This window comes from Galeopterus variegatus, unplaced genomic scaffold (assembly GCF_000696425.1).
Source record: "Galeopterus variegatus unplaced genomic scaffold, G_variegatus-3.0.2 Scaffold12054, whole genome shotgun sequence".
NCBI classification, from domain to species: domain Eukaryota; kingdom Metazoa; phylum Chordata; class Mammalia; order Dermoptera; family Cynocephalidae; genus Galeopterus; species Galeopterus variegatus.
The window spans coordinates 9025-22858 of NW_007738165.1; the positions used below are offsets into that span (position 1 = coordinate 9025).

Here is a 13834-nt window from a genome sequence, read left to right on the forward strand (position 1 = left end):
GTGTGTGTGTGTGTGTGTGTGTGTGTATGTATTTGTGTGAATTGATTCATTCACCTTTAGCTCCCTCCAATAAGTGAAAACATGTGGTATTTCTTTTTCACTGCCTGACTCGTTTCACTTAATATTATTCTTTCAAGGTCCATCCATGTTGTTATCTACACAGTGATTTTTTTTTATTACCTCTAACATTAATCATTTCTTTGTGTTGGGAACATTCAAAACTCTTTCGGCTAAGTGAAAGCATACAATAAATTGTTGTTAATGATAATCACCTCTCAGTGCTATAGAACATCAGATCCTATTCCTCCTCCTAGCCATAATTTTCTATTCATTAACCAGCCTCTCCCTATTCCCCTTTCCCCACCCCTTCCCAGCCTCTGGCAACCACTACTGTCTACTTCTATGTGATCACACTCCTAATACTTAAGAACAACTCCCCCCCTGGCTAATGTTTGCCTGCTGAATTCTGGAGGGTCCACCTGAGAGGCACATAGGTCACAGTGATGGTGGTGGTGGTGGTGATGGTGGCAGCTGTGGAGATGGGGGACACAAGGACAAAAGAGTGATCCTAGTTGGAAATTGCTACCAGAGAATCCATAGAGAGCAAAGGCCATGCCTCTTCAGTACACAACAGGGAATAGAGCCAGGCAGCAGTTTTCAGGTCTTTTTAATTCACACTGGAAAATGCTCTCCGACTCTGCAGCTGTTAATAATTAATTTACTTTGTACCAAACACCCCGCATTGTCTCATTTCTGTTCACCTCAAGGTAGGTACTATTATTAGTACTATTTTCCAGATGAGAACACTGAGGCTTACAGAGGCTAAGTAACTCGGCCAACACATCACAGCAAATGGCAAAATTGAAGTTGGAATCCACATCTATTCTAGAGTTAGTACTCTTAACCAGTACACTTGGATCCTAGTTCCTATATGGCTATATTTCCTCTAATTGCCACATGGGTTGTCTTTTACTTATAAAATTAGCTGTTGGTGGCTGAGCTTTTTCATTTGCAAGGCTGAGATAATTTGAGGTAATTTATCATGTTGGCAGTAGAAAAGAATAGGGATAGAAGAAGACGGGCAAGGAATGCCAGCTGGTGAAGCCAGTTTATTCCTCAAATGTTTATTTAGCAATACTTTGTATCAGGAAACTTTTTCTATTAAAAAAATTTTTTTTGGCAGCTTGCCAGTACAGGAATTGAACCCCTGGACCTTGGGGTATCAGGTAATGTTTTAGGTGAACAAAGAACCAACCATTTATTAGGAGACATACAAACAGAAAATGATACTACAGTAAGAAAAGAGCAATACCAGAGCAGAACACGAGGTACGTTCTTTACACAGGGATGATCAGCTCTCCTTTGGGGATTCAGGTATGGCTGCACAGAATGAGATAACTGAGCACTCTTGAAAGATAAATAGGATCTCATCAGTCAGGTATGGTATGCATTTGCATGCCTGGCAGAGGCAATGGCTTGTGCCAAAGTGAGTGGGCATGACACAGTTAATAGTTTGGTAGTGCTGGATGGTAGGGCTTGGAATTGGTGGGTGGGTGGGGGTCGGAGGTGGAAGCTGCAGGAGAGGATTCTGGTGACCTGGGCAAAGGGACTCAGATCATGAAGGACCTCCATTGTTAGGCTAAGAAATTCGAACTATGTTCCCTAAGCGAGACAGAAACTCTGAAGGATTTTAAACTGGAAAGCGACATTACTTGATCTCTTTTGTTTGCCCTTCTGTATAGAGTATCCATCGTCTTTGCTCTGCTCCGTGCCCTAGGAGGCTGACCTCCATGTGTAACACGAGTTGGCAACTTTGGGGAGAACTTGGCTGTTGGGGAGCATTGGTGGGGGATCAGAGGGAGGGAAGAGAGTAAGGTTAGATAATTTATTCCCCCGATCTCTACTTCTGGGATCATTGTGTACTGCCTTTATCATTCAGCTAAAGATCATTGCTCTTGTTAGGTGGCCCTCTCTACACAGTTCTCTTTATCTCTTTAGTAATTGCTTTCTCCTCTTACTTCATTAGGTCTAGATTTAGTAAACCTACTTCATTATTACCAGTCTGGGGGGTCTTTCATTATCCTTGTGATTTCCTTACACTCTGCCCAAATTTTTAAAAAATAATCTCTGTATTAAAATTTCCACAAATTACATAATTTAAGTGCAATCTTATTCCTACCAGGGCCTTGATGGAAACAATGACCATAATTTAATTCTAGAATAATTGCTTTGGTAGCAGAATAGAATATGCATTGGACAGGGAGACAAGAAAGCAGGTATTGAGGCCAAAGAAGAAGACGATACAATAATTCAGATAAGAGACAGTTGGATTTGAACTTGGATTGCAGCAGTTATGATGGAGAAGAGAGGAGGGATGTACAAGATATTTGGAGATAGAAGTAATACGGGGTGGTGCAACCCTACTAACCAATTGGATTCACCCTCACCAAATCCTTACTAGGTAAGGGGAAATTCTAGCCTGTAGCTTATCTGACAACAATTTCCAAAAAAGCGGAGATTTACAGAAAAGTAGAACAGAGGCAAGTAGGATTGGTGCACTCCAAACTTTTAAATAATGTGATGCAGAAGCAGGCTTGGAGGAGTCAGGAACAATTCGAGTTTTTAAAGGTTTTAGTGTCCTGTCCCACTGGGTCAGGATGGCATTTCTGGCTCCGTCCCATTTTCCAGGGCCCATTAGGCGGTACTGGTAAGGAGTACATGGCCCAAAGAAAACTTCCCAAGCTAATCTGGGATCCTTGAGGAACAGAAATGGGATGTTGGGCTTCACACCTATGCATGCAGCGAGATCGTCCAAGTAGAGAATGTAGCTGAGTTTTTCTTCACTGGTATCTTTAATCACTCCCCTGAGAAGGAAAAACATGGATTACTTTTCATTAATCACCTCTTGCTCTGCATTTCTAAATTATAAGATCCATCCCTCCTCCCACCATTTCCTTACTTTTTTTTTCAGGGTCAAATCATGTTTGGAAATTTTTTTGTTTGTTGGAAAGAAAAAATAAAGAATTTATTTACAGAGGCTAATTAATTTTGTTAAAGGCAGTGGTAAAAAGATACAATTGGAAGAGAAACTCTAAATAATGTTTTAGGTTCCTGAATTTGATATGAGGATAAAGTCTGATCAGTTCCCATACGATAGTTGCTGAATGAATGAACATGATCAGAAAGCATCACATATATTGATGAGCAACTCAATTTTTTTTTTTTTCCTTTTTATCTTTTTTACTGACTGGTAACGGGATCGCAACCCTCGGTGTCGCGCCCGCACTGGGGACCGGCAACGGGATCGCAACCCTTGGTGCTGTGTCCGCACCGCTCTCAACCAGTGAGCGGGAACCGGTCTCCACATGGGATCCGAACCCTCGGCGGGAGCGCTGCCACGCTCCCAGGTGGTGCACTCTCCAGTGCGCCACCAGGCCGGCCCTCAATTTTATTTTTATTGATGTTAATTGTGAGCTTAGAGAACCATACTTGGCATAGTAGGACTGAACCTGACAAAAATATGAGCATAGTGTGTGCTAAGGCTTGATTCATACCTATTTCTGCTATCAGTAAACTTTTATAATGTCCCAATGTCATTCATTCAATGAATAAATAAATAATAAGTGCCTATCATATTCCAGGCACCATTCTAGATGCTGGGGATCCAACAGTGAATGAAACAAAGTCCTTGCTGTCAAAGAGCTTACATTCTAATGGAGGAAATCAACAGACTGTTTAAAAAAAATCCAAACAGATATGTAACATATCAGATGGTGGTGGGTATCATGAGAAATATAAAGGCGAGTTGGAGGAAGGACAGTGGTGAGACTGGTGGGTTGCCATTTTATATATTGCTGTCAGGTAAGGCTTCTCTCTTATGAGGTGACATTTGAACAGAGTGAGCCCTTCCAGGCAGGGGGAAGAGTAAGTGCAAAAGTCCTGAGTGGGTTAGGGCTGGCACACGGTGAGGAGGTTGGAGTCCTTGAAGCAGCATGGATAAGGTGAACAACGGCAGGCAGTGAGGGCATACAGATAGCTGGGTGCTCTGTAGGGCCACAGAGGCTGCAGGGAGGCTTTCAGGAGTGAAAGAGAGGCCACTGGAAGGTTCTGCATAGAGGGGCAATGTGGCATGGCTCACCCTTGCTGCTGTGTCAAGCCTAGACTGTAGAACAGCCAGAGCAGAAGGAGGGTGCTGCGGACTGATTGGATTGTGTCCCCCAAAGTTCATACATTAGAAGCTTAATTCACACTGTAACTGTTGAGGGTGGGAAATCCTATTATGGTCATTGAAAGGTGCAGCCTTGAAGAAGTGATCAGGTTGTAGGACCATGCCGTAGTGAATGGATTCATAATAGTGGTCAAGGGTGTGGTTCTGAGGGCTTTAAAAGAAGAGCACATGAGAGGTTAGTCTCCGTATGCTCCACCGTTTTCTGCCATGTGAGACCCCTGGTTCACTGCTGCCACCACCAAGGCCTTCACCAGATGTGTTCCCTGGACTTTGGACTTCCCAGCCTCTGAAACTTTAAGCAATAAATTTCGTTTTCTTTATAAATCACCTAAGTCTGTGTATTTTGTTATAAGCAACAGAAATGGACTAATACAGAGGGTGGCCAGATAAGAGGTGGCAGCAAGTATCCTGGTGAGAGATGTTGGTGGCCTGGTCTGGGGTGGGAGCAGCAGGGACACTTTAGAGAAGTGCCTGAACTCTGCATTCATTTGGAAAGTAGGAACTGACAGTGTTGGCTGCTGTGCTGCTTCTCTCTGAGTGGCTTTTCTACTCTTGAGAATCCTTTTATTTTTTTATAATAGAATGTATAATTAGTTTCCCCTATAGCAAGATATATTTCATACCTCTTAAGGAGCTGCTCCATCTTAGTAGCCTCAGCCATCAGTTTTTGGGATGGAGGTATCTTACAGAGTCCTATGAAAAAATTTGGAAACAACACTAAAGTCACATGTGGCTTATCCTTGATTTAAGTTCCCCTCCCTGTCATTTCTGGCCTCCGACTGCTCCAGCCTCAGAACATATGATAGTCAAAGCTTAGAATGGAATTGGAATGCAGCGGATAATTTCCTGGACGTAAAATCCCCCTTCAACCCCTGTGTTGTACACACATTGTGTGTATGTTAAAGCTATTAGTTGGTTACATGTCAACACTTAAGATGACTTCCTTTTATAACACCGCTTTGGCACGTCCTCACTTTTGTTGCACGAGCAGCCTCAAGCGTGGCAGGGGCCTGGCATGTGAGTCTCACAGAAGCTCTCTCTGCTTGGGTGGTCGTGAGGACCCGCTCACTCTCAAGCTCCCATGGGACACTTCAGACAGTCTCAGCACTTGGACTCTTCTCTCCTTGTTCTTCAAGATTCTAAACCTTGTCCTTACCCTAACAGTTTGGACCTTGGCCATTCTCTGCAGTTGCCCAGCTGCTCCAAAGTCTAAAATCCCACTCTGTCCTCTGGGTTCCTGGAACTTCCTTATAATGTGAACCCTGTCCTCCCCACTCAATCTCAGCCCCCCAACCCCCGCCAGTCACAGGCCACTTGTGACCTTGCTACTCCACCCTGTTCACCATCCTGTTCTGGCCATTCCTGCCAGTCAGGTACCAAGTGCTAATCCCAGGGTGGGGGTCACTATCCATCCAAGATAGGTCCGACTCAGCTCTGTGGTGCACTTTCCACTAGGGTCACTTGATCCTGTAAAAAGCTGGCACGGCTTTAATTGGTGGTTCCTGGATGGCTTCTTGGAAACTCTCTGGTAAAGCTTGCAATTACTCCTATGACCCGGTCTCATCGAGTTTTTTTGTCAGCTTTATCATTCTAATAAGCATTTTGGAGCTCGTTATAAAATATTTTTAAAAACCACATACTTAAAAGAGTCTTCTGTGGTTTTAATATAATTGGATAATGCTGTGAAAGCACTTTAATTGGCCTTAAAGAAATAAAAATTTATGTTAATTTAATAAAGCATTGTGGAATTTTTCCTGTAATGTGAATAAAATGAGATTTCCTAACCACCACCTTCCTCCCTCCCTCCTCCACTCAAATAGCATTTGCCAACTTATGAGAACATACATTTTTAAGTATTTGTACAGTGTGATAGAAGTCAATGCTACTTAATACTGTGTCATATGCTATTTATAAGTTATTGGTGATTGTTTTTATTCATTAAGGACAGAATTCTGCTAAAGGACAGCTGGCTAGCTCAATTGTTATTGCTGTTTATATTTGAAAATAATACAACTGCAATTTTTTAAAATGCTTACTAATCTAAAACGAGCCCTCCAATAGAGAGATAGGATAGTAACGGCAATAGTAACAGCTATCTCTTTTTTTTTTTTTGTCTTTTTTGTCTTTTTCCGTGTCCAGCAACGGATCGCAACCCTCAGTGTTGCCCCCGTACCGGACCGGGGACCGGCAAAAGGATTGCAACCCTCGGTGCTGCTCCCGCGCCTCGCTCAGCCAGTGAGCGGGAACCGGTCCGTATGTGGGATCCGAACCCTCGGGCGGGAGGGCCGCCACGCTTCCCAAGCGGCGCACTATCCAGTGTGCCACCGGGCCGGCCCATAACAGCTATCTCTTAAAGAGCATTTACTGTGTGTTAAGTACTGTGCTCACTGCTTTACAAAATCCATTTTACAAAATCCTTGTGAAAGAGGGCTTATTTTCCTTGTTTTACAGATGTAGGGGCTGAGGTTTACAGAAGTCCTCACTAAGCTAATGAGTTTCAAAGTTGGGTTTGGACCCTGGTAGCTCTGACTCCAGTATCTGTGCTCTTACAGTGACGACTAATGGAAAATAGTGTCCAGTGTCTAAAATATAAAGGGGCTGAGGTTTACAGAAGTCCTCACTAAGCTAATGAGTTTCAAAGTTGGGTTTGGACCCTGGTAGCTCTGATTCCAGTATCTGTGCTCTTACAGTGACGACTAATGGAAAATAGTGTCCAGTGTCTAAAATATATTTTATGGGCATTTCTTAAAGGTCACTATTGCCTCATATCTCAATTTTATTCACAGAGTACATTATTTCAATATTTTTCTTTGGAAGCAACATAGATTTCTACTTCTAGTTATACATGGAAAGACTTAGGAGTAAATAGACTAGATTAGACAAGGTAGAAAAGAATAGGATCCTGAAGCTTCCAATAATTTCAGCTGATCTGAGAAATTTGATTACATACTGTTGCCCAAATTTATTTCATCTACAGTGTCAGAACCTCTCTTTCCACTTAATCATGTTGAGTGACATAAGCACGCACATGATAATATTGCACATATATACAGTTACTTGAATTTTTGAAAACATTTGTTGCTTTAGCTCACATTTGTTTGATTTTAGCTACATGGCAGGGCACTAACTTTAAGATTCAGTTGATCCAAAGGACTTTAAATAGAGTCAGGGTACCTTTGAATACTCTTGTGACCCATCGTGCTTGAAGCTCTGTGGCTGCTAAGACGGACCCTGTAATGCCGATGTGGCCGATGATGGCTAATGTTGCCCTCTCCAGGTTTGAAGGAAAGATCTGCTTGTATAGAAACAACTTCTTTGTACAAAGGCTTTTGAGAGGTTCTTCAAAAAAGGGAAAAGAAAAGGTATATCCTGTAGTGAAGATCACGATATCGATGTTTTCTGCCACTGTCCCATCTTCAAAAATAGCAGAGTTTTCTGTAAACTCCATCACGCTAGTTTTAATTGTGACTGCCCCACAGAGGATACAGGTTGGCAGCTCATCATTCACGATTAACTTCGTTTTTTTCCTTTGACATAGAGGAGAAAATCATTCACTGTGGTTATATCTACGAGACACTTCAGCTACTGATTTAGTCAGTCAGTTCAGGGAAATTATCTGCCAACAAAGGAAGTGAATTGACCAATGTCTAGTTCAGTCATCTACCTGACTTACTGTGTTTTGTTTTCCTGCTCCCAGTAGAATGTATGTTGAAAATGACTAAACCTACTCTTTCTTGCCTGGGGTTTAAAATTTTCTGTGTCTTGGAATTAATTTCTGGAGCACTACTTTTCTCAGAGCATCAGGTGAGAGTACACAGCAATCCATTCAATGATCAATGTTGGATCGCACATCACCTAGGCCCTCAGGGAATGACATCAGGCAAAGAGGAAATTAGTAAGAAATTCTTTGAATAAAAAAAAAATCAAATCTATTTATACTGGTAAATATTTTCACTGTGAGCATCATTTTACTAATCACATTAGACAGAACGTCTTTATAAAATATACATATCAAATCACCCTTTGCCATTCCTTTTCCTTCCAAGTTGGAAGATATCTTACCAAAGAAAAATATTTGGGTCAAGCATATAATAAAAATCACTTTTAATGACCTTACGTGCATTTCAAAGGTTTTCTTTTCTTTGCCGATGTGCAACTCTATACAGATGTATAATGAAATATACCATTTCAGGAATTCCTATTAGAAATCCATACCTCTAATCATTCAGCCAGAATAGACTTTTATTACAGGCCAGTGAGAGCTGACCATATGCACTCACTGATGCTGAAAATATTGTATTTCTAAATGGGAGCCATTTCAAGGTTCCTCAAAGCCAATTTAAATTTCCTGATTTTCAAGGTGGAAATGAAAGTTTTCATCCATCATCTTCTTCTAGCTTTGTGTATTACTACTTTTGTTACCAGATGGAGAAAACTCTTATTTCAAGAGCTGTTGTGGTATCTGACAGACATTGTCTTAAGAAAATAAGTTTAGAACAGGATAAACAAAACAATGTTACAATTATTGAACATATTGAGTTCTGAATAAAATACAATGAGAAATACTGATTTAATAATTTTCCCATTAAATAAAAAATTTAAGTACCCCTTTGTAATACTTAATCCATAATTCTCATGGTTAAATCTTTTATTCATCTGCCTCTCTTGAATCCAGTTGAGGAAACACGAAGGCATTACTTTTACAATAAAATTAACGCATCTTCTTGTAATCATCATATTATAAGGGTAGCCCTTATCTGCAGAGCGGCTGACAACCCAGGTACCAGTTCTAGTACTGAGAAGTACCTAAAAAATAAAGCAAGAAGGATAAGTACATGTCCATCATTTTGTAGTATTTTTCTGTAATGTGTTTCAAATCATCTTATAACATTCTGGTCTTATAACAACCGAGGATTGGTGAATTTGTACATAGGTCTACATGTGACGTCTATTCCTATTGCTGTCCCCGTTCTCAAAAATCACTTTCCCTAATCTGTATACCTGTTAAGTATGTTCATTATGTTTTTAAGATTATAAACATAGGATTATAATATTTGCAGATATATAGTATTGATCCGGCAATTTTTTACATGTGAGTGATATAGAATTTATAGTGAAGGTTTGGAAAAGGAATATTAACTGAATTAAATAAAAATCTACTCTTTCTGGTTCTCATCATTAACCTATAATTTATGCTAAAATGGAACAGATTTTTAATTTGTGAATCTATTTTGGACTTTCTAAAATCATTACATATACTTCTTGCGTGAAGTAAGGGTTGCTTTTATGATAAAACAAGGTACAAATCAGGCTTCTAATAGAAAACTTGGAGACGTTCAGAAAACAACCTGCTCTTTCTCGTACCACAGGGAGGTTTTGCCAGGATTACAAAGGGAGAGTGTGAAAGAAAGACAATTGGCCTGGGTGTAGCAATTTGCCCATTTTGTCTTGATCCTGAAGGAACACTTCTGAAAAGTGCCTGGTGGTCTGGCATCCACACAATTGTCCTAGACCCTTCTTGGACATGGTTCAACTCTTTAAAGTGTGGCTTCTTAAATAGTTCAGGGGGACCATGAGTGGCTTTAAGGATTTTTTAGGTTTTTTTCCACTTACCCTGTGTCCCCGTAATTCAGCACTTGGCCAGTGTGTTTTATAATTTTGAATATCTCCCTCCAGTGTCTTTTATAATTTTGAATACCTCTCCATAAGTGACGGGCGTGGGGCTCTGGTTCAGGGGTGATGTACCTGAGCTGCTGTTCGGCTGAGCTCCACTGCAACGTCTCCTCCAGTGTTCCCAAGACCGAGCACTAGGACACGTTTGCCCTGAAAGCCTTCTGGAAAATTTTGAATACCTCTCCATAAGTGACGGGCGTGGGGCTCTGGTTCAGGGGTGATGTACCTGAGCTGCTGTTCGGCTGAGCTCCACTGCAATGTCTCCTCCAGTGTTCCCAAGACCGAGCACTAGGACACGTTTGCCCTGAAAGCCTTCTGGAAACTTGTACTCTTGGCTGTGCAGGATCTGGCCTTTAAACTTATGGATTCCTCAAGGGAGAGAAGGACCAGAAAATCCAAAATATCAAAAGCTGTAATTCCCCAGTATGCAAGGATAGGGTCTGTGGAAAAATGGAAGTCCCAGAAATAGAGCAGCCCCTTGCTCCTGCCACTAGTCACAGGAAGTAGAGCAAGCATGGGATCCCCTTGCCCGTGGGATGCTGTGAGCTCACATATAGATCTAGTACAACCTGCCTTATTACAAATATAGGAGATCTTATATCTATATGAGTGTTTCCTTTTAAAGCAATTACTTTGGGAAATAAAACTCACTGCGGACAAATAATAAGAAGCATCTAATACACTACCATGAACATCCTAGGCAAAAAGTAGATGTTTCTAGTCCCATGTCATTACATCACATCTACATTAAGTACTATATCCAACTGTGACTTCTCTAACAACCTCTGCACTCTTATGTCTAAGTACCCATTTGATATCTTTTGGATACTGAATGAGCATCTCAAAGTGAAGAAAAAAAAGTATGATGAGTTGATGAATGTTATTTTATCCAACAGACATTTCCTATCAGAATGTGACTGATGTACATAATATGTTAACAAAATTAATTTCAATTCAATTAAAATTTCCCACAAAAGAAATTCTGTGGCAAGTCCTTCTGCAAATAATTATTCCTGTGATTTAGGCTCATGTTACCTATAATTTAGGCTTACTTTACTTTATGTTTTGTTATATGCTTTATGCTTAATTATACTGTATGCTTATTTGTACTCTATTCTTATATTACTTATACTTGTTTCTGACTGATCTTTTAAGCTCCTAACACTCTGTCAAGAGAAGCATGGCTATTATAATATTTATATATGTAAGAAGGGCCAAATGCCAAATACTTTTCCTTTTGATTTATTTTTAGTAATGACCTCCTTGGCACATATAAAAGATATAAGCCCTGGGTTCACATAAAGTAAGAATAACAGTAACAGTGGGAGTAGGAATGTTTACAGTGGAGGCAGCAGTGATGAAAATTACGAGAGGTGACAGAGGAAACAATAGTGATGGGGCTGGTGACCGTCAGACCCACTGACAAGTGAGATGAAACATTGACAAAGAATCAGAAAGGGAGGTTTAAAAGTTTAGAGGACTAGACAGCCTCCCACGCTAATGCTTCAAGGGCTTTTGAAGTTTTAATGTATAAAGATCAGGCCGTCTCCTAGAATATATCATTCTCCTACCATTCTATCACTGATTCATTCGTTTACTCAGTAACATTTATTGAATAGCTACCATATATAACAAAATGTTTTAGGAGAATTCTTTGCCTGCAGAGGCCCTCAAAGCTGGAATCTAAACAATAGTTATTGCATTCCAAGAGAGGTGCTAAACCAACTATGCAGAATTTGCAAAAAACGTGTACCCAGATCAGTTTTATTAGCCTTAGCCTCACGTCCACTTTGAGGGTCTAAAATGGTTGAACTTGAAGTGTCTAAGATTGGCAATTGAACAATTCCATGAAAAGAATTGCTAAAGAACTATGGTATTTTCTGTCCTATTGACATGGAAGCAGGTGTGAAGGCCTTCAAGGAGACCATCTGAGACCTTGACCCTTAAAGTCTCTGGAGCACAGACTGGTGCTTGACCCATGCTTGAAAGGCTAAGACTGGAACTGCCTACAAGAGATGGTGTCTGCACTGGGAGCAAGTGTTTCTTCCACTGTTGACAGTGTGAGATACATATTTCATGAGGACTAGACAAGGGCCATGTGGGAGAGGGCCAGTCTGATGCCAGCTTAAAGGGACTTTGTACAAGGTGGTCATCTGCACAGGTAATGAGATCCTAACAGATAGTCTATGTGGGGATGACCTGGGGAGATTCTAGGGTTTAGGGAGTTCTAAGTGGTCAGCCTGAGAGTGTATGACCTATGACAAGGAGCTAGTGTTGAGACATTCCCAGTAATGGAGGTCTCTCCGAACCAGAACCTAGGAAGGCACACCACGAAGAGTCAATTTTCAGTCCCCCCAAGGCCAGAGAAAACTAGCACTGGATTAGTGCCAGTCAAGACTATTCCTGGTCCCTGACCTCATTTTGCCCTTCACCTGACTCCAATTCTGGAAGGGTCAGAAACTTCAGCTGGAGGGTAAAGGGTGCGGAGGGAGCAGGAACTGGCAGAGGAAGAGAGAAGCTAAGCACACCAATCTCTTCCCACTGCTGCTGTCACCCAAAGCAGGAACCAGACAGGGGAAGGAGAGAAGTTTTAACATTACATGTGGTTGCAAATTTTGACTACTCCATGAGACAGGAAAATTTTGTCATGAAAGTGAGAATTTTTTTGGTGACCTAAAGTGATCAGAGGACTTTTCATCATCTGAGAGTGAGCAGAAAAGCCATGGAAACTGCCTGAGATTTCATCCAGAGGCAGAGGAAGGACAATCCCCACAGATCAGGTCTGCAGAAGTATTAAAAGAAAACATAAAGTTGGCTAATAATTGTCCTTTACATGAAATTTCAACACTATACACTGAGGAGCTATATTAGGTCTAAGGGATATGAGGATAAAAGGCAGTCTTTTTTTTTTTGTCCTTTTTGAGACCGGCCGCACCGTGCTCAGCCAGTGAGAGCACCGGCCGTCCCTATGTAGGATCCGAACCCGCGGCGGGAGCGCCGCTGCGCTCCCAGCACCGCACTCTCCTGAGTGTGCCACGGGCTCGGCCCTAAAAGGCAGTCTTTAAGGAATTTGTCCTCCAGTGGAGAGATAGGTAAGCAAACAGATAACAGCCAACATTTATTTAGCCCTTACTATGCAAGTCCCAGGCATTCATCTAAGAAATTTATACACATTAACTAATTTAAACCTCACAGCAACTTCATAGGGTATACAGTATTATTATTCAATTTTACTAATGATGAGATTGAGGGACAGGGATGTTAAGCAACTTGCCCAAGGCCTGTATAGTAAGTAGCAGAGCCCGGATGGGAACTCAGGTCGTCTGACTTCGGAAGCTCAGCTGTCAAGCATGATACTATACTGCTTTCCAGGACAGGTGTTGTTATGGCTTCAATGGGGCATTCAGCCTGGACTGAGCCAGGGGAGGTGTTTTGGATGAGGAGATTTTTTAAAAAGGGGGAAATTTGAAGGATGATTAGAAATTGGAAAAGGGGAGCACTGAGAGGGTTCCAGTAAGTGGGAATAAAAGTTGCATCAAATGCATTAGAGAGTGGGACATTCAGTCATTTACTGAGGTTTTACCAGAGAGAAGTTACTTGAGAGCTTAACCTTGGTTCAGTAAGTGGGAATAAAAGTTGCATCAAATGCATTAGAGAGTGGGGCATTCAGTCATTTACTGAGGTTTTACCAGAGAGAAGTTACTTGAGAGCTTAACCTTGGTTCATAGTTTGTATATTTCCTGTTACTTAACTCAATGCCTTACATATGATAATTGTATTTATCTCTGTAATTGCATATTTGAGCAGGGGAGCCATGAAAAACCACAGAATGTGTAGGTAGCATTAAATCAATGATTATACCAATGCAGTGCCAAAATTTATTTAGCAAATCAAACTACTACTTAAGGAAAAAAGAAAATGGCAATTCATATG

At 41.2% G+C, this 13834-nt stretch overlaps 1 protein-coding gene across 1 annotated transcript in view; it reads right to left on the reverse strand.

The window, feature by feature from the left end:
- Positions 1 to 2309: 2309 nt before the first annotated feature.
- Positions 2310 to 13834, reverse strand: part of FMO4 (flavin containing monooxygenase 4) — a 23977-nt gene continuing 12452 nt past the window's right edge. Inside the window, exons 5-9 of the mRNA XM_008594982.1 lie at positions 10128 to 10270; positions 8835 to 9034; positions 7403 to 7755; positions 4852 to 4921; positions 2310 to 2864 (exon numbers count right to left, since the gene is read on the reverse strand). Of these exons, the coding sequence (XP_008593204.1) occupies positions 2444 to 2864; positions 4852 to 4921; positions 7403 to 7755; positions 8835 to 9034; positions 10128 to 10270 (1187 nt within the window). The 3' untranslated portion in view covers positions 2310 to 2443. The remainder of the gene's footprint in view (positions 2865 to 4851; positions 4922 to 7402; positions 7756 to 8834; positions 9035 to 10127; positions 10271 to 13834) is intronic.